Source organism: Mesocricetus auratus, unplaced genomic scaffold (assembly GCF_017639785.1).
Source record: "Mesocricetus auratus isolate SY011 unplaced genomic scaffold, BCM_Maur_2.0 Super-Scaffold_100676, whole genome shotgun sequence".
NCBI classification, from domain to species: domain Eukaryota; kingdom Metazoa; phylum Chordata; class Mammalia; order Rodentia; family Cricetidae; genus Mesocricetus; species Mesocricetus auratus.
In genome coordinates, this window is record NW_024429266.1 from 61,636,214 (window position 1) to 61,659,762 (window position 23,549).

At 46.7% G+C, this 23,549-nt stretch overlaps 1 protein-coding gene across 11 annotated transcripts in view; it reads right to left on the minus strand.

The window, feature by feature from the left end:
• Positions 1 to 23,549, minus strand: part of Mgat5 (alpha-1,6-mannosylglycoprotein 6-beta-N-acetylglucosaminyltransferase) — a 282,174-nt gene that overhangs the window by 60,936 nt on the left and 197,689 nt on the right. For all 11 annotated transcript variants that reach the window (XM_040738099.1, XM_013120397.3, XM_005079882.4 and 8 more), the window contains one exon: positions 18,330 to 18,463. In XM_040738099.1, coding sequence (XP_040594033.1) covers positions 18,330 to 18,463 — 134 coding nt within the window. The remainder of the gene's footprint in view (positions 1 to 18,329; positions 18,464 to 23,549) is intronic.

Consider the following 23,549-nt stretch of genomic DNA (forward strand, 5'->3'; position numbering starts at 1 on the left):
AGAAAACAATGATCTCTTGCTCTCTGGCCCTCCCTCCCTTTCTTTTTTTGAGATAAGGTCTCATGTAGCCCAAGCTGGCCTTGAACTTGCTATGTGGCTGAGGATGACCTTGAACTTCTGATCATCCTGTCCTTACATCCTGAGAGCTGAAGATTACAGGCATGTGCCAGCATGTCTGCTCCTGTGTGATGTGGGGGATCTAACACAGGGCTTCACCTGTGCTAGGCAAGCACTCAACCAATTGTGCTACATCCCTAGTCTTTCAGATTACCCTGCTAACAACTGACATTGATTCTACTGTGCCCTCCATGATTTATTAGATAAACGAGGGTTGGCTGCAGCTAAGCAAGGGAAGAAGACTGAACTACCCCCCCCCAAAAAAACAGAGCTGATTAACATCCAGCACCTTCTTTAAAGAAATGCTCAGAATGGTGAAAAGGGAGAACCATGGAGCCTGGAAATGGCAGGTGCCTAAGCTAAGTCAGGCCCAGGCAGCATTTGCCTGTCTAACTCTTATACAAGTTGGGTCTCTAGATCAGCACTTTTGGATGGTGGTCGAGATCTCTATTTATAAGCTCAGCCCTGTCACCAAAACTCTTGATGCTTGCCCTCCTCAACTACTTAGCAATGTGGAAACCAAGCTTGGGTCACAGGCCATACAAAAACAGGTGACAGGGATGTGAGCTGGAGTTCCTGAACTTGCTACAGTGTTCTGACACGAGACACTGGACACTTTTCACCAGCTGGCTGCAGTGGGCATGAGTAGGGTTGAAACCAGCCTGGGACAGGCGGCAGGAGGAACACTTAAAGAGGGGCTCCTGCTGAGGCAAAGCTTGAGAGCCAGGCGAGGGAAGAGATACTGCCGAATGTTTCCTCTTGGTGCTTGATTTCTGTCAGAGGGATCTGGTGTTCTGTAAGGGAGATAGTTCATTAAAGTGTATGCCATTTAAATAATGGGCATAGAAAATGAAATGGTGAGGTTAACATGCCAATGGCTCTCCATGGCTATTCTTGTTTATCCATAGTCAATATCACTACTCTATGTTTTATTCAACACAGGGATGGGAAAAATAAAGAGCTGAGTATGTAACTCAGATGCGGCACTTGCCCAGCACTGAGAAAAATACAAAGAAGAGGAAGTCATTGTAAGTTAATAAAAGAATCCTTCAACTAGGGAAAAATGAAGAGGTGCTTACAGTCAAGGAATACTTTATCTTGCCTAAAACTATAATGCAGTCTCTACAGTTAATTTTCTTCTTCCCTTCCTTCCTGGGCTTCTCTGTGTAGCCCTATAGCTGTCCTGGAATTCATTCTGTAGACCACACTGGCCTAGAACTCAGAAATCCACTTGTCTCTGCCTCCTGAATGCTGGATTAAAGGCACATGCCACCATCTTCCAGCACCTTCCTTCTTTTTGATGCTTCTCCTGTGTATCCCCAGGCTGGCCTTGAACTCACTATGCAGCTGGAGGATAACCCTGAGTCTCTGATCCTTCTACCTTTATATACCAAGTGCTAAGATAGGCTTTTACTTACACACTGGTTTATGTGGGGCTGGAGATCAAACCCAAGGCTTCACGCTTTCTAGGCTAGCACTCTAAAAGAATTTCATCCCCAGCTCAACTAAGCACTTCCAGGGTGCTGTGTTGATGCATAAATACTTGCAGAGCAAGGTACATGCAAACTCAACAGCGCGCACGTGTGTGTGTGTGTGTGTGTGTGTGTGTGTGTGTGTGTGTGTGTATTTCCTCCATTATTTTACTGATCTCTTCATTACCCAGAATTAAATAGCATTTTGCAAAAATGTAACCTTTACTAAATCCCAAAGCTACAACCTAAGCTTGTATATAAGCAAATGCTTTTACTTCTTGAGTGTGATTTTATCACCTTGAGTGATGGATAATATAATTATGCAATTACTACCCAGGTATGTGGCACAAACAGGTCTGGTAGGAAACACACTCAATGCTTGATGCATGTTGTATAATGAGGCCTTTGAGAAGTGGAGTACCTCCCCAAAAAGATGCTTCAGCTCAGAATCCTTAATGGCACCTTCAAGGACATCATCACACATAGCACCACAGTTTGGGAAATTATCTTTTAATACAGGGGCTTGCGTGGCTATTTCAGATTAAAACAAAAACCATAGCACTATTCATAGTTAGCATCTATTGAAGAGTAACTGCAGCAAGAATATGCTACAAGCATGTTTCTAGTTTACACCTCTCCCAGTCCTGTGAGCTCTCCTTATGTCTGTTTAGCAGATGAAATTCAAGAAAGTTGGCAGGTTAGGGGCAGACGTGGGATATACCGGCCAGGAAATGATTTCACAATTCCTTTCTAAATGACAAACATCTCTAGTCTGAAGGCGGCTGTGGTTTGGAAGGTTTACATGTGTAATCTCAGTCCCTGAGAGATGGTGGAAGCTTCCAGAGGTAGAGCATAGAGGCATTTACGTCCAGGGATAGAGTATGGAAGCAGTTATGTCCCTGGGGAGTGTGACTTGGAGATTTGTGCAGTTCTCATGGGATTCCTGTGGTTCCCACCAGAGTACACAGTGGACATGATAGGGTCTTTCTAGAGAGCCTTCTACACACTACAGCAAACACTTCCTGACTTTCTTGCTTTTACAGTCCTATCACTTACATACCATGTCTTTTTTTCATGCATGACCAAACTAGGTTGACAAAGCCTTCCCCTTGGATACATGGCAAGACAGGCAAAGTCCATAAACTCATCTCCTTTCCATAAGAACACAGTTCTAAGATGTAAACCACCCGCTCCTTCTGATCCTTTGAATGAAAAGCACTGAGTGTTTATAGAGGGGGTTGGAACTGCCTTCATGCTCCTCTCTGGGTCCAGCTCCATTTGAGTATTTGCATTTTATTCTCCAAAGATAGTCATTTTGTATCTCCCCTGGCCTGGCTTTGGCTGGGCACTAGAGATGCCAATGTGAGCATGACCAATGGGAGCCTGTCCTCAGAAAGCCCAAGGTTGAGTCCATGTGACCTCAGGGCAGGAGTCCTGGCCCAATCAGGATGAGAACCACTGTGAGACTGGCAGGCTGTCCCGCCCTTGTGTGTCTACAGGAAACGGTCTTGGAATTCTTGATCCAGCTGGTGATGGGAAGCCCTAGAAAGGGACAGATGTCTCCTCACCAGGACAAGGAACTCAGGCTGAGAGCTCAGAGTCTGTGGCTAAGCTGTGACTCGTCTGTTTTTGGGTCACAGCCACAGTAATACTTGCCTGTTATTTTACTCTTGCTGAACCTGGAAGGGAATACTTGACTCTAGACGGGGAGTAGGAACAAGTCCCAGAAAGATATCAGAATATTCAGAACAGACATATGCATTTGTGTAAGGCCCTGGGCATAACATTTCACAACCGCATCAGCAGACCATTGCTAATGCATTGCAGCAGAAAGTCTCAATGCTCAGTGGAGAGCTGAGAGAAGCTGAAGAAAAGATGGGTAGGGTAGGGGATGGGAACCATGGGAAAGGGACAGTGATCCAGGAGGTGGGGGGGGCAAGGGGAGGGCAGTGACACACAACCTGAGGGTCTAGAGGAGAGGAGTAAATGACAGCCAGTCCAGTCTGCATGGTGACATGGTGAGCCCAGGCACCTTAGCAACAGCCACCACTTAACCACCCCCATACGACAGGCCCAACCCATAACCACTGTCCCAAGCAAGTCAGAAAACCCCGAGTTGTAAGTAAGGGCCCCTAGTTTAGACACCGAGTAAATGTCAGACACAAAAACACACAGGAAGATGGTGGTGGAACACACCTTGGAAACACATCCTGTTTGGTATCTAAGGCCTCTACTTAAAATGTGAGTGGGGGGGAGGGAGGGAGAGAGGGAGGGAGAGAGGAAGGCAGAAAGGAAGGGAGGAAGGGAGAGAGAGAGGGATGGAGAGAGAGAGGGTACTTATGTGGACTCTGGAGAAGGCAAGTTAGAGAGGAATTACACTAGGTAAGACTTTCTATACTTACATACAAAGTCTTAAGTTTACACTAAGCTCTGGCCTCATGTCTCCCTCCCCTCACCCCCCCCATCTTTATGCTGCAGAAGCTTCTGGTGAATTAGGCATAAAATCACCTTGTCCCAGAGGTACCTTTTCAGTACCCTCTCTGGGCAAAGCTCTAGTACCTGCTGCAAAGGACAAACATTTCCAAGTCCCACATCCATGTTTACAGAGATTTAGGGTAGATTTGGAGCCCAACAGCAGTGAGCAAATACTGGCATGCTTGCCCACTCAGGCCAGCCGACTCAGTGCTTCTAGGGCCACGCCGAAAGCAGGGGGGGCAAGTGTCACATGGATCTGGTCAAGGAATGTGATGGAATTAAGCCCGTGCCATCTGCGTAGACATTTTACGGTCCAGCTTAATTAAATGAGCCGTTGGGTCCCCCTGCCTCATAATCAGGAGCCGAGAGATAGACAGACAGACAGACAGACAGATGCATGGAGAGTTCCTCACTATGAAGAACATTAAGAGTTTTGATGGCTCAGGGTGGTGGCGGCGGCAGCATACGCCTTTAATCCCAGCACTTGGGAGACAGAGGCAGGTGAGTTCAAGATCAGCCTGGTCTACAGAGTGAGTTCTAGGACTGGCCACTGAGAAACCCTGTCTTGAAAAAGCAAAAGCAAGCAAACAAACAAACAGGCAGGAAGGAACCCTTTCCTCAAAACTTGTTCAAGCTATCGGGACTTGAAAAACTAGCCAGGAGGACGTGAGAGTCCCTCTCCCTCAGTCCAGGGCAGTGGCTAGAGTTTGAGCTTCAACTTTTGACCTTGTAACGGGCCTTGGCCTCCACCTGCCTAGGTGTAATGTGTACACATGTCCCTGTGTGTGTGTGTATAGATACACACATACAGGTGCCCGTGAAGACCGAGGCCTGCTTCAGGTGCAGGCCACCTTGATGTTTTTTCTTTTTCTTTTCCTTTTTCTTTTTTTTGAGACAGGGTCTCTTACTGGTCTGGAACCGCCAAGTAGGTTAGGCTGGCTGGCTGGCTAACACAAGTTATCCACCTGTCTCTTCCTCCCCCATGTACACAGGGCACACAGCTTTGTAGATGGGCTTTAAGGGTCAAGCTTGAAAGGCAAGCGCTGCCTCAGCTGCCTCTCCGTCCTATCCGCCTCAGTTCTGCCATTTCAAACTGGGATTTATTGTCCCCAGGACTGTACAGCCATTATGATGACCTTACCCGGTGTAGTGAGGACACTCAGACACGAGCATCATCGCCTCCTGAGGACCCCAGTCCAGTTAGAAACAAGGGAGAAGCCAAGGGCAGCGTTTCCTAAAGCATTCCAACACTGCAGGGCTAGCCCCAGGCTCCCCTGGAGCTTTACCCTCTTCTGAGGAGATCAGGGCTCTGGTTCATCTCGAGAACAGATGGGCTCATTCAGTACACAGGGCTGCACAGCCACAGCCAGAATTCATGAGCATATGCTGCCTATAGGAATCTTATCTAAGCATAAAATTACACATAGATGCTAAGTATGATTTTAGACGCACGGATGTTATTACATTCAAAAATATTTTCTAAATTGCTTTATCACAATTTCTCAATGTCACCACACTTCTTGTAATAAAACAATGGATTCTCCTTCCAACAGAGAGCCCACGCTATCAAGTCTTCTCTCTCTCTCTACACATATATGTATATATAATATATTAATATATATTATTATTAATATATACTAACATAAAACTCTGTCAATAGGCTCTGTCCTTGCAGAACATGTTCCAAGGGCTTGGTGACATGGCTGTGCATGGATATAGCAGGTTCTACATGGGCAAACCCCATGATATGAGTTTCTACACAAATATGACTTCTCCAGCTTTCTGCGTGGCAGGGGAAGCCACTTAGGTGCCAATACTTAAAAACAACAACAACAAAAAGCCCACTTAGTTTTTCTCCAAGATGCAAACAGAAACCAAGCCCTCTGCTTCCTTCTTGCTGCCGTGATCTTGCTGCGTTGGCTGAGGCTCTGAGTACAGTAGATTTAAGAGTTACACTTTTATCAAGGCATTCTCGCTTGTAGCTGGGCATGGTAGTTGTGCGGGAATGAAGGGCAGAGATTAACGTCAGGTGTTTTTTTTTTTTTTTTTTTTGGTCTCTACCATGTTCTTTTGAGACAGAGTCTCTCACTGAACCCGGTGCTCACCAACTAGACTGGCAGGCCAGTGAGCTCCAGAGATCTACCAGTCTCTGCCTTCAAGTGCTAGGATGACAGATGTATACTGCCAGGTCTACCCCACCCCCCCTTAGGTGCTGGCTAGGGATCTGAACCCTGATCCTCATGCTTTCTCAGGGAGAGTTTTATACACTGAGCCATCTCCCCCTGGTGCTCCTTACGTGCATGTCTCAACCTCTGAGAAAGGAGCATCCTTCTCCCAGGGCATCAGAGCCGGGCAGTCACAGAGCCGGGCAGCCTTCAGAAGTAAATGAAGAAACCCAAGTTTCTTCTATCCCCAAGAAGCCTTCATTGGGCTGATATGGGTGCAGCCCTCTTCATATCTCGCCAAACCTTGGACTTCACCTCAGCAGGGCTGGGGAAACTGGACAGTGTTTATCCAGCTTGGCCACAGACCAACATCTCAGCACCCACCATTGAGGCAATCTCCCCACTGCTAGCTCAACCAAGGGGCAGGTCCAGATCAGTCTCCTCTGGCCTTTCCGTCTTCAACAGACTTGTCCTATCAACCCTATGATCTACCTAGGGAAGGGATGTCCAGCCGGGGCCCAGAGTAGCTGTGGATGTTGCCCAATCCAAAGCTACACCTTACTTAAAAGATGACGAGGTTTTCTTGTAATTGTTTTTAAATGTAGTTGACAGGGTCGTATGACAATGCCACATAAAAGAAAACACAAGCATAAACTCACAACCTGCAGGCTTTGGGTTGGGTTGGACACCCCTGCCCCAAGATAATTCATTGTCCAGTGTGGCTTAGGAAAGCCAAAAGACACCCTTGATGTAACTGGAGGGGAAATGTCATAATCAACATAACTATATCCACATCCTAGTCAGATGGCTGTGACTATCAGAGCACAGTAAAATCATAGTCACATGAATCTATCCTCCTGCAGGATCATTTTTCACTTTCTTTTCTTTAATTGATTCATTTTATGTGCATGGGTGTTTTGCCTGCATGCACGTCTGTGCATGGTGTGCATGCAGTGCCTGAAGGATCCTGAAGAGGGCATCAGATCCCCTGGAACCGGAGCTACACAACTGGAATTAACAATTGTGAGCTGCCATGTGGGTGCTGGGAATCAAACCGGGGTCCTATGGAAGAGCAGCCAGTGCTCTGAACCACGGAGCCATCTCTCCAGCCCCTGACTACTCTCCACTTTCTACAGTGGATGGGAACAACCCTGTAGACCATGTGTGCATGGCTGGGTCAATAACTCCTGACATCAGCTGATGAGGAAATAATGCTATCTGAAAAAGAAGTGTAAGCTATTTATTGAATATAGAAGTTACTTACAGGGAGATACGAGATCTGGGAATGTAGCTAGCTTCCTAGAGAGCGAGCTTTTGCCTTTCCTTTCCTTTTATATCCCACCTGTCCCATGTACCCAAAGGGGCGTGGACAGTATTGTGGGCTCGCCCCTACAAACATATTTGGAAACTAGAGCACAGAGACCTTCACGTGTTTTACCTCAAGCATCCTCTGCATTGTTTTTTGAGGCCCTGCCCCTCAGTGGCTTGGAGTTCACTGAGTAGGCTAGACTGGTTAGCCTGTAAGCCCCAGGGATCCTCCTCTCTGCCTCTCCAGTGCTGGGATCATAAGAGTATGCCCCTGCAACGTGTAGTCTTCCTGACAGCCTGGTTCCAGAGCCACGTCAGTCCCAAATGAACACACAGGAGGTTATATTAATTATGAAGCTGTTGGCCGTTTGCTACGGTTTCTAATTGGCTAGCTCTGACTTAATCATTGACCTATAATCACCAATATATATTTTTATAAGGATTTAGTTTTTCTGAGAACGCCAAACTTGTGTTCTCTCCTCCAGGGATCACATCACAATGACTCTCTTCACTACATTTCCCAGAACCCTCCTAGACTCCTAGTTCCACCTATCTTGCTTCCCTATTGGCCAACAGTGCTTTACTTAAGCCAATCAGACACATATTTACAGAATGACATCTCCCAACAAGCCCCCATGCCTGGTCTTTTCATATGGATTCTGGGAATAGAGATCCTCAAGCTTTACTGATGGGGCCATTTCTCCAAGCCCCTCCAGTGCTTTGGTGACACTTCCTGTGGAAGTTCTCAGGCTTTCTCTTAAGATCACCTGGGCACCAGGCTCCTTCAGTGACTCTTAGGGGCATGCGTCGTCCTCCCTATGAACCACAGGTTTTGCACATCTAGATGAACTCTGTATGCTGCCAAGGCCAGCCCCCGCTGCCGTCTCTCCACTCTGGGAAAGCGGGCTTTTTACTATCTCCACACTATTCTTCCCACACCAGCTGCCAAGTCATTAGAGCTGGAGTAATAGTGAAAAGCCTCTGGGTAGATTACAATCACAACAGCTGTGTTTACTAAGAGCTAAGAATGAACACATCCCAGGGCTATTAGTATGGAGGGGGTGGGGGTGGGGACTGGGAACCTTCCGGAAGCGCCCCATCCTCAGGAAATGTGCTGGCAACCTGAGCCTCCAGCTTCTCAAGATGGTTTTAGCTTTTGGAAAAGACTTTCTGGGGCCTGGTCTCTACTGCCCACCAGGGGCCTCTGCTGGCCCACAACTCTTTCTTTCTTTCCTTCTTCCCTTAAATATTTATTTATTTATTTATTCCATGTCAGAGCGTAGTGATTGACACTTGGCTGTTTATGCTACTAGGAGAGCAGCCCATGTCACAGCAGCCCTGGGCAGCACACAGGTGGTTCACGTGGCTCCTTCTGCTCTGCTGGCTCCCTAGTCACCTATAACTAAGCCTAGGAATCTGCCATCCATTACTCAGACCTTGACCGTGTGCTGCCTCCCAAGTTTAACTATCCGTGCAGAAGGCAGGATGTCAACATACTCATCTGGTAAGACTGTTTCCTCTAAATGGAGGCTTCACTGTGTCACCTGAAAGAATGCCACTTGTTCCAGGGGGGGCGGGGCTTGAGAGAGTGCTCTGTAGCCTGCAAAGTTCCTACCAAGCGTTATCTGAGTTAATGGATAAGCTCTCTTTCTTTTTATTATCTAACTTAAAAATATTCTAACTACGTTTTCTTATTTGTGTTGAGGGGTTTTCTCTTTCAACATGAGGGGCAGGGGACTGAACTCAAGCACCCAGGCTTGCCTAAAGCACCTGTAGTCAGAGTCATCTCACTGGCCCTATTTTTTTTTTTTTTAATGTATTTGAGACGGGGTTTCATGTGGCCCAGACTGGTCTTCCACTTTCTATGTAGCTAAGGATCCTGCTTCTTCCACCTCTCAAGTGTTGAGATAACCGGTGTGCTGTGGACATGGTGTTGGGGATAGAACCCAGGGCTTCCTGCACGCTCTACCAACGGAACTATATCTGTAGGCCTTGTCCTGGAGACCTGAAGCGACACCTTCAGAAGGACTGCCGTCCTAGGAACAACCCAGTAGCCTGTACTTTGGAACAGCACCCCTTAGTTACAAATAGTCATGTGGAGATTTCTATACATTGTCTATGTTGTCAAAATCAGCTTGGAATTCTGGCTTTTCTGATGAACCTCTCCAAATGACTTGTTTTCTTCTCCCACTCTGTCCTTCCCCTCTTCCCTTCCTTTCTTCCTTGTCTGCCTCCCACCTTCTGTCCCTTTCTGTGTGGGTGTGTATATATTACAGGGTCAGAAAACAACATTGGGTGCCATTCACCTTATTTACTTAGTTTTGGTTTCTTGATTCCCCTTACAACCTTTATTAATTAGTTCTTTGATTACATGTATATAATACATTCTGATTATTCTCCTCTCTTGTCCTCCTTTATGTTCTGTCTGTCTCCAAGTCCCTTTCTCACAACCCGTCTTTTTTGTTTTGCTGTTTGAATCAATATTATTATTGTTATTATTTCAGCGACAGGGTCTCTCACTGGGATCTGAGACTTAGTGTTTTGGGGGATAGACTGGCTGGCTAGCAAGCCCCAAAGATCTTACTGTCCCTTCCCCAACAGTGCTGGGAGTACAAACACATGCCCCATGACCTACGTTTTGCACAGATTCTGGGAATCGAATACAGGTCTTCATGCTGGTGCAGCAAACACTTTCCCGAGTGAGCCATCCCCCAGCCCTCCAATGGCTTATTTCTAATTTAAAAACTATTGTGCTGGCCAAATGTAGATGCCCGGAAGTGGGATGCAGCCTCTGCAGGGCAAAGGCTGTGCTTCAGGCACACAGGCGTGTGAAAAGCACAATGTAGGCAACAGGTTTCCTTGACTCTGCCAGCCTGGGTCCCCCTCCACCCTCCCTGATCTCTCCGCCACCCACATTGGGCAAAGACAATTCGAGGGACACCAGGGACCCCACAGCTAGAGAGCACAACTGCTCTGGCATTCCAGACACCTTTCAGAAGCTCAGCCTATGTAGTCTGCAGCCTAGCAGTGGGGGCTCCCTCAGTTCAGCTCAGCTGCCTCTGGAGTGCCTGGAAACTCAACTCTTTTTCTAACCCTTTCTAGCTCGGCCCCTCACCGTCTGTCTCTGCAGCTCCCTTCCTCACCAACCCCAACCTTGGTTAAGCCTGGCTCACTTTGGCCAACAAGCCAGTTTCAATCCATCTAAAATGACAGGTTTCTGACTCTCTCCACACTTTATTCCTTCAGATCAAAAGCGCTTTAATTTGTTCCTAGAGATCTATCTATCTATCTATCTATCTATCTATCTATCTATCTATCTATCTATCTGAGGCAGTTTCCTATGGCTCAGGCTAGACTTGAACTCCCAATGGAGCCGAGGATGACCTTGAATTTCCAGTCTTTCAGCTTCCACCTCCCTGGTATTATAATGCTGGTATTACAGGCATGCACCCTCATGTCTGGTTATGTAGCATTGGAAATGAAATCCATGGCTTTGCATATCCTAGGTGAGTGCCCTATCGACTGAGCTGTGTCCTCATCCCTGAGAATCATATTGGTAGGAGGAAAGTCTAACAGACATCAATGAAGAGAAGACACTGGTACAACAGATTTACACAACATGCCTTTACAACATGCATTTCTGTCACGGAAAGGCTCTACAGTGCAGGCCTCATGTATTATACAACTGGCTGACACTGCAGCCATTTTAGTTTAAGTACTCTATGCTATCTATACAACGATGAACCTGCCTACGAATTCATTCTCAGACTTTCTTCCCATGGTTAATTGAACCATGAGTGTATTTATAAAGGCATTCAATACTCATCCAATCCCTAATGAACATGTTATTGTTTCCACTCATTTTTTGAAAAGAACGCAAAGACACAGGCAGGTGAAGTAACAGGTCCTATTAAGGGATGACATCCCACTGTTTCCAGGTGGGCATACTAATACAGAGGCAGGGGATCACTACCTCAAGATGGAGTGGCACTATGCTTAGTGCTTTCAAATACAGAGGATGCCGCCCCTTCATCCTACTCATTAAGCCTCAACTTGGAGAGGTCTATAATCAGTTCTTGGCAGACACAAACTGCTAACCCATGCAAACCCTCAAATCTCCTATGTTCATGGATGCTTTCCGGGCAGTTGGTTTTGTGGACTCTATGCCTGGTCTGCCCCACATCCCTGACCTCTGTCTTCTCCCTACTGGCTCTCCTCTACTTCTGATGCCCACAAACTTGTCTGGAAGACTACTTCCTCCTTGCCCCTGATCTTGAAAGATTTAGACAAGGTGAAGGAGGAATCTGGATGGAGCATCGCAGCCCCTGATGATGGGAGAAACCAGGCAGGCAGGCTGCTGCATCGTTTTACCGAAGAAGAAAGTGAGACCAGAAGACGTGCAACAGCTAAGGTCAGATGGCTGAGAGCATAGTCAAGTCTGCTTTCCTGCCCAGGGCTCCTCCTGCTGCCCCCGACTGTCCACAGTCATCACCTCCAGACTGACAGGTGGATTTGCCAGGGAGAATGTGTTCTTCTGCGAAGAGGCAAGCTCTTTAAAATGGAAGCAGAAAGCTTGCAGAAGCTGAATAGATGACCAGGAAAAGGAGAGGGGAAAGGTTGCCCAATCTTTGTGGTCCTTGCACTGTATACTCAGCAAATGCCCAGGTGCTTGGGGGGGGATGTGGCCCAGCTTGGGACACAATCAGTGCTATTGTGTTTGTAAGAGCCTTTAAGGGTCCTGGACTGTAAGCTTTGCTGTCTCTGTGTTGTAGGGTGTGTGTACTTGTGTCTAAAAGTGTGTGTGCATGCATGTGGAGGCCAGAACAGCCTCAGGTACTGTTCCTTAGATCCTATTCACCTTGTATTTAAGACAGAGTCCCTCATTGACCTAAAACTCCCCATGTAGGCTGGGATCTACCTGTCCTTGTCTCCACAGTGTGGCCATTACAAAGGTCCTGTTACATTCAACTTTTGTTTATACTTGTCTGTGGATCAAACTTGGATCCTCTTGTTTGTAGAGAACACCAAATGACTGATCTGTCTTCCCAGTTTGTGAGGATTCATTATTTTTTTCCATTTGTTTATTTATTTGGTAGGGCGGGGATGCCACGGTATGTGTGCAGAGGTCAGAGGACAAGTTATGGTAGTTGGTTCTCTCCTTCTAACATGTGGGCTTGGCAGCAAGCACCTTTATCCAATGAACTATCATTTCTGATGGTTCCTTTTGCTTCTTATCTTTATCAGTTTATCGCCAGTTACCACAAGCTATTACTTGAGTTAGAGGAGAAGGCTGTGCCATATGATCACACTTTTCCAAGTGCCAGGTACAGAAGGGATGCAGATGAGCTCAGCCTGAAAACTGGCTGTCCTCAAAAGGATCCCTTCCTCTACTACCTCCTTGAATTCCAGCATGCTTCTGATAGCCTAGGGTATGAAGGACAAGGGTAAGACACTAGAGGGGAATCTTCATTTCATAGAGCTCTTTTGTTTAGACCTGGAATCAAGAACTATGATGGGGTAGGGTAGACTTACTGCTCTTGCAGAGGATCTGAGTTGGGCCCCCAGAACCCACTGTCTTAGTTATGGTTCCTAATCTTGTGATGAAACACCATGATCAGAAGCAAGGCGAGAAGAAAGGGTTTATTTGGCTTACTCTTCCACGTCACTGTTCATCACTGAAGGAAGTCAGGACAGGAACTCAAACAGAGCAGGAGGCAGGAGCTGATGCAGAGGTCAAGGAGGGTGCTGCTTACTGGTTTACTCAGCTTGCTTTCTTACAGACCCAAGGCAGGGATGGCACCACCTATGATGCTCTGTGACTCTTTCATCAATCACTAATTAAGAAAATGCCCTGCAGCCAGATCTTAAGGATGCATTTTCTCCACTGAGGTTCCTTCCTTTCAGATAACTTTGTGTCAGGCTGACATAAGACTAGCCAGCACACCCATATTGGGTGGTTCATAGCCACCTGTAACTGGAGCTCCAGGGGATCCAATACCCTCTTCCGGCTTCCTGGGGCACCTGGATCTTCGTGTGCACACAACCACACATAAACGCATGCACTTACATATAATTTAAAAAGTAATAAAATAAATCTTTTTTAAAGGATCTATAATATTAGACTTGAACAGACTCAATGTCGATTCCTTTTCTCTTGGCATATATGCTTGGGGTGGCATAAGGGGGCTGTCCATTACCTCATTTGTCCCCCTTATCTGGTGTGAAGGAAGCATAGTCACAGGTTTAGCCTAAGTACAAAACAGGGTTCTTTTCAGGAATTTCAGTCTATTCTCTAATTATAATGGTCTTTGGTGGTTCATTAAGATCACGCATTAAAAGCAGTTAATCCCTACTAAGAAATCAAATGGAATTTCTCCAAATGACTCCCATTTCCAATTCCGCCTGCATTTCAATGAAGCCAGAGTCATCCCAATTAGAAAGCCAGATAATTACATAGTTCTTTGGATGAGATTCTCTACCTCAGACTCAGAGGCCACCTAGACTATAGACTTTATAGATTTATTTCTGGCTGTTTAAAGCAACATTTCCTCTGTTTTGAAATATTGAAATCATCACCACAGAATGCCAGAGTGTTCCTCGTAGGGTGGGTTAAATACGGTGTGGCTGTCCCTGGATGGCTCACGGTGACTGTACTGTGGCGTCCCAAGGAACACGGTTAATAATTATACATCTTAGGATGAGGCTGTGGCTCAGGAGGCAGAGTACTTGCTTGCCTGGCATGTAGGAAGTCCTGGGTTCCATCTCCAGTACTGCATATATCAGGTATGGTAGTGAGATACTGTAATCTCAACATTCAGAAAGTGGAGGCAGGAGGGTCCTGTGTATTAGAGTTACGGTCCATTTGTGGACATTACTCTGCCCTATTTCTTAGGCCTAAAGGGAAGTACATGTTATTGGTTGGAGTTGAAATGTGTGTGCTTTCACCCATAACCTTGGAGGTCCAGATAAAAAGCTTTCCACATTCAAGTGAGGTGGATTTTCTTTGCTTGTTGCCAGGCAGGTCAGGTCTGCAGCAAGCCAGGCCCTGGGATCCGGAGAAGTATTCGAATGACTCCTATGGAGAGGTACTCATTCGGCAGAGCTATAAGGCTGTTGCTGATCTGACCACCAGGGAGGGACGTGGCCGTGAACAGTGGCTTATCTGCTATGCTAATATTTGCCCTGGGCTCCAGCTGGACACTCACGTCACACAGGGTGACTGTCTGTACAGACTTTGGAATACTGCTTTGTACATGAAGCCACCAAGTTCAATCAAGCGTGGGACAACAAGGAGTTGAGTCAAGAGAGGTGGGGCCAATTTGAACAGATTGAGGGACCTTGGCCATGTGGCTCCATCATAGTTAAGGACAGCCAAGAGCAAAGACATCAGCATGCACCACCTTCAACCATGGCTATGAAGGGATCCAAGAAGTGGAAACATGTCCACAAGCTGCCATAATGCTGGAGACCGGAAAAAGAGCCTCCTAACACATGCTGGGAGTTTAACCCTGAGCACCTACCACTGAGTTATCTATATGTCCATCGGCCAAGGCCAGCTTGACACAAACCTACAAGAAGGAATATAATTTGTCTCCAACACATTTCCTCATGGCAACACCTTGAGGCATTTTCCTTCTTTCTTTCTTTCTTTCTTTCTTTCTTTCTTTCTTTCTTTCTTTCTTTCTTTCTTTCTTTGTGCAAGAGGTTTAATGGGGTAGGGGGAGAGTCTAAGGCCATGTCAGAGAGGGGACATGAGAAAGGCAGGCAGGCAGGCAGACAAACAGAGAGAACAGGGAAGAAACAAGAGGAAGAAGACAGAAGAGCAAGAGGCAAGAGCTCTGAGGCATTTTCTTATCTGTGATCAATCAGGAAGACCCATCCCACAGTAGGCAAGACTATCCATGGGCAGCCAGACCTGGGCTGTGTCAGAAAGGTAGCTGAGCAAGCCAGCGGAAGCAAGCTAGTAAGTGGCATTCCTCTATGGTCTCTGAGTTCTGCCTCGGCTGTCCTCGGTGACGGACTATAGCCTTTCCTCTTCCAGGTTGGTTTTAGTTACAGCAACAGAAACCAAATGAGAACAATGTATTAGTCACTTCACTGAAGCCTAGAAAAGTAGCCAGCTTGGATGCCAGTCTTTGTGCACGGAGCTTTTTCTTCAGAAAACATTCGGAGTGGAATTTTACCAAAGTCCCGCTTCATGTCTCCACAAATAAGCTATTCGCCAACATCATGAAGAACCCCAAATACACAGCTCAGCTTGTATTTTCCTTGGAAGCATGAGGGCCTGAGTTTGACAGTGGCACCCTTGTAAACACATCAGCGCCGGAGAAGTGGGGACAGTCAGATTGCTGGGCTTGCTGACAGGCCAGCCTAGTGGAAATGGTGAGTTCCAGGCCAATGAAAGACTCTGGCTTAAAAAAATCAAGGTGGAGCTGGGTGGTGGTGTCACATGGCTTTAAAATATTTGCGTTCAAGGCCAGCCTGGTCTACAGAGGGAGTTCAAGGATAGCCAAGGTTACAGAGAAACCATGTCTGGGAAAACAAAAAACAAAACAAACAAACAACAAAAAAAAAAAGAAGAAAGAAAAGAAAAAAAAGGCAAGGTGGAATGCTTGAGGAATGACAGCCGAGGTTGTCTTAAGGCCTCCATACACACATGCACAAGCACTCACTATGTACACTAAGAGAGAGACAGAACGATAAAGAATTGGAAAGGCTAGCTAAGTGCATCTTTAGAGGGACTGGGTTTGCTTAGGAGAGAGTTCAGCGCTCCAGCAAAGACCAGGCCGTAAATGCTGCTGCCTCTGTAGGTCAGCTGGTCTTTGTCACAATTACTCAACTCTACAATTTTAGTACAAAAGCATCCACAGACAAAGAGGAGGCATGACTGTTTTCCAATAAGATGCTATTTACAGATACAGATAATGGACTGGATTCAGTGCGTGGATTAGGGGTCACCAACTGCTGACACAGTTTAAGAATGGGTATCTGAGTATCTGCAGGCTGGCCTGGATCTACCAGATGCTTACAGGCTTGACTGTTCTCACACTCAGAACCAGTTCTTACCATGCAATTCTTAACTGGCCCAACAGTAGTACCAATAACAGCAACATTTAGTTGTGCTGTGAGATGTGCTAAGCCCTACTGATGAGTCCTGTGGAAAAAACAAGCCATGAGCTGGGTGCATGGTCCACACCTGGAATCCTATACTAGGAAGCCTGTGGCAAAAGGATCTAAAGTCCCATGGCGGTCTGGGTAACACAGAAAGATCCTGTTTCAAAATATAAAACAAGGCTGGTCATGGTGGCTCTCAGGAGATCCTTACCTTAATATCTGTAATCCCAGCCATTTGAGGGGTAGAGGCAGGAGGACTGCTAAGAATCTGAGGTCAGCCTATCTATATACTAAGTATTACTAAACCAACTTAGGCTATAGACTGTCTAGTGACCTACTTCCTCCAGGGAGGCGCCACCTCCTAAAGGCTCCAAAGTTTTGCAAAATAGTATCACCAGCTCATGATCAACACAACACATGAGCCAATGGGGAAGGGGCTCAGATTCGACACATAACATACATTCTCTGTATACACATAGGATGAGAGTCATTTGCTGCAGTTCTGGGTTTGGATTGAGACCTGACACGTGGGAGAACTCCTCCCATCTGCCAACTCCCAGCACTATGTTAGCATCAAGTATTTTGGATTTCAAAAATTTTAGTTAGGAATATTTAACTTGTGATAACACATAAGGGATAACTATTTTATGAGTGCAAGGATCATCGATCTTGGCATCACTGCCAATATATGTCAGATAATTTTGCTGGGGAGTCCTCCCCTGCCATGCACTATAGCTTGCTTATAATATTCCTCACATACACGCCTGGGACACCAGTACTACTACCCAAACATGATGATCGAAATCGTCTGGAGACACTGCCTTAGTTAAGATATACTATCTAGTACAGAATCTTGTTGTCTCTAATAAAGACAATTATCTGGGAATAAATCAGTGTCCACCATAGCCACTGGGACCCACAAGATGGCTTAGTCCACGGAGATACTTGCCACTAAGCCTGGCAACCCAAGGTTGATCTCCAGAACCTGGAACTCACATGATAGGAGGGAACTGATTATTCACTCATAAATATACACACAAAGAATTACACACATGTTAAAAACCCCTGCCAGCTCCCTTGCTCCTTTGGTTTGAAAAGTCCTGGGGTGTCTGTCCATCAAAAGTCTTTCATAATTACAACATTGGCTCCCCAAGGCTGATATGTTGTATATAAAGAGGCTTGCATCCAATAACCTTCTAAGTCATGTTCCACCTGAATTTTCTGAGGCAGGGTCTCTCACTGAACCCGGAATGTACTGATTCAGCGAGACTGGCTGACCAGTGTGTCCTGGGGACCCTCTGTCTTTGCATCCACCGAGCACTGCTGGAGTTGTAAGCACGTGCTGCCATGCCCTACTTTTTATGTGGTCCTAGGGATCTGAGTTCAGGTCTGCATGCTTGTTTAAAGGGCACTTTACCCACCAAGCCCTCTCCCTAGTCCACGTCTCACATCTAACACGCAAAGAGGTAAAGGTTTGGGGTACAGTTGCTGTAAGGAAAGATAAGCAACCCCAGTTCAAATGCCAGCCTGGTAGAGCAACTGAACCCCCGAACACTTGTTTCTGTCTAGTGGACGTAAGCCCTGGGCCCTTGGCTTGATTACTCCCCGGATCAAAGTAAAATTAAATTACCTCCCAAGCCTCCTTTCAGAGAGCTCAACAGCAGGCAGGCTGACTCACCTTCCAGAAGCTATCCACTTTGCCATACACAAGGGACTGGTTCTGCCTTTTGATTTCGTTAATGTGGTGGATGTCACTGGAGTTCAGGTGCTGCTCGACCACGAAGCCCAGGAAGCTGTTGTCTGGGGTGTGAGCTGAAAGGGGAAGCAGAAGACAGGGTTGTGAGCATTTAACAGGCAAAGAGCGGTGGTGGCATTACAGATCAGCACAGGCCGTCTAACCTGGCACATGCCTGCACTCATCCGGCTATGCCTCACCCAGGAGCTAGTCTACTGTGATTCCAGCTGGGTTTGCCATTGAGTGTATGTAAATCAAAACCAATCAGCATAATCCACAATTTCACCTCCTCTGTGGATTATCCTCTGATAAAAGATGTACAGGGGCTGGGGAGGCGGCTGAGTGGGGGATGCCTGCACAGCCCACTCTGTGAGTTCCTGGTTCAGTGAGAGGCTGTGGAGGGCTGCGGCTAAGCCTGGGACACAAGTGTGATCAGGCTGAGGGACCTCACTGGGGAAGGCATTTGTCATGCATGAGCACCTGAGCTCTACCACAGGTGCAGACAGAGAAAAGGCTGAGTGTAGCGGTGCACAGCTATAATCCCAGTATCTGTAGGGAGTCAGGTGGACTCTGCTGCCTTGATGGCCAGCCAGGCTAGCACAAATGGGTAAACTCAAGGTTTGCCTCAAAACAAACAAATAAACGGGCAGCTAGATGGATAAATACTAAGATGGAAGTGACTGAAGAAGATATTAAACACCAACCTCTGGCCTACACACACACACACACACACACACACACACACACACACACACACCACGTTTAAAAAGGGATTACAGAAACAATGGTGTTCCCATGAGACTCATCTTGATGACATTCTAGCTGCCTTGGTTTGGTAAGTACAAGCTAGACTGTTGTACAGCAGCCACAACCTGCACTTCATCTTTCTAAAATGTTCTTTACAGGGTCAGAGGACACCTCAGGCATCATTGCTCGGGTGTTATCTACATTGTATTTTTGTGACAGGATCAAGGACTTGGGGTTCACTCACTGGGTAGACTGGCTGGCACCAAGCCCTAGGGAGCACAGTCTCTGCCTCCCCAGTGCTGTAGTTTCGTGTGTGTATCATTATGCCTGGCTTTTCGTGTCAGTATTGGGAACTGGACTTAGGTTCTGTGGCTATCATGTCAGCAACTGGGGCCATCTGATCAGAAGACAATTCTCTCTTGATTAGACAGGACCCTCATCAGCTCTGCCTCCCATCTCATCAGATAAATTTCAGCTTGTCAGGAGATAGCTCAGCGAAGGCCACACATGGCTGAGATGAATTGAAGCAACTGTTGTTTAGTCTGACTCAAGTAAAACAGTTAAAAAATCACACAAGACTAAACTCCTCCAGTAACTGAGATTGGCCATTCAGTACAATCCACACACTGCCGTTTCAGCCAAGTCCTTTCCACTTTGGATGCCTCCAGAGCTAGTTCAGAAGTTCTGTGTGGGGATACGCATGCTCACACAAGTATGACTGTATGCACGTGGAAGCCAGAGCTCAGGTGTCTTGTTCAATCAATTTTCATCTTATTTTTTAACCATTTATTTATGTGTATAAGAGTGTACCTGCATGAGGCCAGAAGAGGGCGTCAGAAGCCCAGAAATGGGGTTGTAGGAGGTTGTAACTTGCCTGACCAGGGTGCTGGAAATCGCAGGGCAGCGTGAGCTTCTAATCACTGAGCCATCTCTTTAGGCCCTCTGCCTTCGACAGTGTCTTTCAGTAAACTCTGGACTCCCTGTTTCAGCTAGGTTAACCCTAGTCATCCTCCCAGGGGCTGGGACGGTGCTGTCACACCCAGCACTTTTTGTGGGTGACCAGGATGCTCTTCATTACTGAGGGAGCCACTCTCCAGCCTCCAGAAACCTTTTCAACCATTAAAGGTGGCCTGCTAGGAACGAGACACCCCAGCTTTGTTCTCTTCTTCCTGGGGGTTGAACGAAGGAGAGGACGGGTGCGGATGCAAAGGTACTCCGTGGGGATGCACAGGCTACATAAATATCACCCTGTCATCAGCCAGTCTCCAGGGCCTGTGCCTCATAGGGTGACAGGAGGAGGAGAGAGCAGGGCTGTGACTGGGAGCTGTGCTCAGCCAAGCCAATCTGTTCCTTCATTCCTGTGTTTTTGAACAAGCGCCCAGAGGCAAGGGCCATGGCTACAGTTAGCTGAATTTACAGTTAGTAAATTACTGAATAAATTCTATGGCCAACGAGAGACAAAGCGAGGGCTGCCTGCTGCTGTTTTTCTTTTTCCTCCTTTTTGAGAGGCACAGAGGGGAGGACACTAAAGCTAGAAAGAACAGGGGGCTGGGAGACAGCCTGAGCATTGGAAGCATCTAAGGCAAACCTTTGTTATTCTAAAAGCCCGAGATTGGAATCTGGGGCTCTAGACTTTTAAGATGGTAGTTTTAAATTTTTACTTCCAGGAAACTGTTGTACTGACTAACACTCCATTCTTGAGATATTTGTTTCTGTGATTCAGTTTGTCTAAGTTCCCATATGGGGGGAGAGAGAGAGAGAGAGAGAGAGAGAGAGAGAGAGAGAGAGAGAGAGAGAGAGAGAGAGAGAGAGAGGTCTTATATGCCACATTATCTAAAATGCAGTAAAAATAAGATAACTAAAAATTGCCAAAAGAAGAGGGTGACTATTTGCATTTCATGGTAAATCAATGAAATCCCATTACAAACGAGACTCAGGGAATGCTGCACTTAGTGCAGTCAGTCCATCCCAGAAGAGAAACAAACGGGATTTCTATGAAATCCACCCCGATAATCTGAGTTCTCTCCCCTTACCAAGTCCTGTCCCAAGTACGTGCCTGTGAAGCAAACCCCGCCAGTGAGAAAGGCGCTACAAGCACCTATGAGGCCAGCCTCTGGCAGGAGTATACTGCCATGCCTGAATTATGTGGTGTGGGAGGTGGAACCCAGGCCTTCAGACATGCTACTCAGACACTCTGCCCGCAGAGCTACATCCCAGACCCTCCTGTCCCCTTTAAAAAAAACTAAAGATTCTTAGGAAGTGAATTACACAGATCCCCAAGACCTGCTTTTTTTCTCCTGGAAATGGTAAAGCCCAGTGGTGCCGAAAGCGTGAGTGCCGAAGCTGCCCACAGACTCCCACCTTAGTGAATGGTTCAAGTGTCAGAAAGAACTTTAGGAGGAAATGAACAGGGAAAAGAACTCCTCCCAAGGGCCGATCCTCAGAGGGAACATTGAGGTTACTGTGGCTTGCACGTCTGTACAGGAGCAAAAGCCTTTTAACTGAAAGACTAAAAAGGCAATTTGCATGGAAAACGGCTCCTCTGATTGTCCTAGGTGTGAAACTGCACAGAAGCACCCACACTCAGTGAAAGGCGACAGGTTTGCAAGGAAGAGAAGTGGCTCATTAGTGTCAGGCAAAGTTTTGCTCCTTCATCGCCCGTCTCTCCTGAACAGGCAGTGGCTGTGAGCCCCAAACCACGGCAGAAACCCAGAGCGAGGAGAGCAGTAACAGTGACTGTAAGCATCAGTGTGGCTTGAGCATCTCTTCAAACCCAGAGGACAGATGCTCTTCAGAAAGAAAAGAACAAGACTCTGGATCACAAAGCACAGCGCTCTGAGGCCTGGAGACTTCTTTTTAAGTCAGGGTCTCACACAGCCCAGGCTGACCTCGAGTCTCTTTGTAGGACAGAGTGGTTCTCTTTCCACCTGAGTTCCAGTATGACTGGCATGGGCTTCCCCACCAGGTTTATGAGGCGCTGGGGATGGAACCAGGATGTCCAGCTGGGTAGGCAGGCACTCTATCAGCGGAATCACATCCCAGGACGAATTCTGAACATTGCCTACCCTTCCCTGATATGTTTGTTGCACGAACCAAATACTGGGCAGATATTACCCTTTGATTTTATTTAAATTCAATCAATAGATAATTCCTACCATGTACCAAGTTTCATCAATGAACAAAACAGGTAGACCCCCAAGCTTTGTATAACCCAGATGACCAGAAGGGAAAAGAAACAAAAGGAAGGGGATGAGTCCGAGGAGACAGAAAGTAGCAGAGGAAACGAGGCAGGTGAGGAGTGTGGGAAGTGGGGAAAAAGGATCTGCACTTTCAAATGGCATCAGGGCAAATTTCACCGAAGGGTCATCTGAGCTACAGATACAAGAGAGTGGTGGTGGAGCCAAACTCGGGGAAGAATGTTCCAGAAAAATGTAACAACCACTGCAAAGGTCCTGGGGTAGAAGTATGTCTGACATAGTTGAAAAAACATGAGGGGGTCCAGAGGAAAGTAAGGAAGACCATTAGTGAGAGGTGAGGCCAGGTTCCTCTGTGGCTGGAGTCTCCTAGGATGCTAGGACTGGTTCACATCTAAGCCGCTACAGTGACTCAACAAACAAACCACTAATCTGCACATCTGACTTTGCTTAGGGAACAAGGAAGGGCTCTGAGGCAGTGATGGCAACAACAGAGCTGAGAAGCAGCTTCAAAGGCGACCCAGATGCTTGCAGCTAGGGAAACAGGGCCCGAGCTGAAGCTTGCCTGGAGCGGGGTGGGGACAGTCTCATTGTTGCTGCCATTGCTACTTTAAGCCACAGTCTACAGAGAAAGATGGAGGATTCAATTAGATTAAGTGATCTTTCTACCCTGGCCAACATCTTTACAGGAGCCAGATGAAACTGTGAACGGGGGTGTTATGAGCTAATTAGAGCTATCCAAACAAAGGCTGGGAAACACTGCAAACCATTAATTCTGAGGTTCCCTTTTTCTCTCTTAGGTGGGTCCATCAAATACCTTCTCTATTTCTCTCTGTGTGGGTAATTTTTTTCCGGATTGTTTACAAAGGTATAACATACCTAGTTTGAGACAGAGAAGTAAGAAAAGAGATTGCCTTCAGGAGTTTACAGCAAGTGCATTCATAGTAGACAAAAGACTATCACTGAAACAATGCCTAGTTGGAGAGTGAATTCAGGCACCTGGAGACAGGTATGATAGTCTTAGGGACAACAAAACATCCCCCAGAATACAGAGTAGAAATGGCCATTTAACTAGATGCTTGACTAGCACTGGAAATATGGATAGTGTTGAAGCTTAAAAAGGAATGTGATTCATGAAGTAGAAAAAAATGATGAGAAGACGGCTTAGTGGATAAAGTAAGCAAACACGAGGACAGACCCCAGGACCCTATGCAGGTGGAGA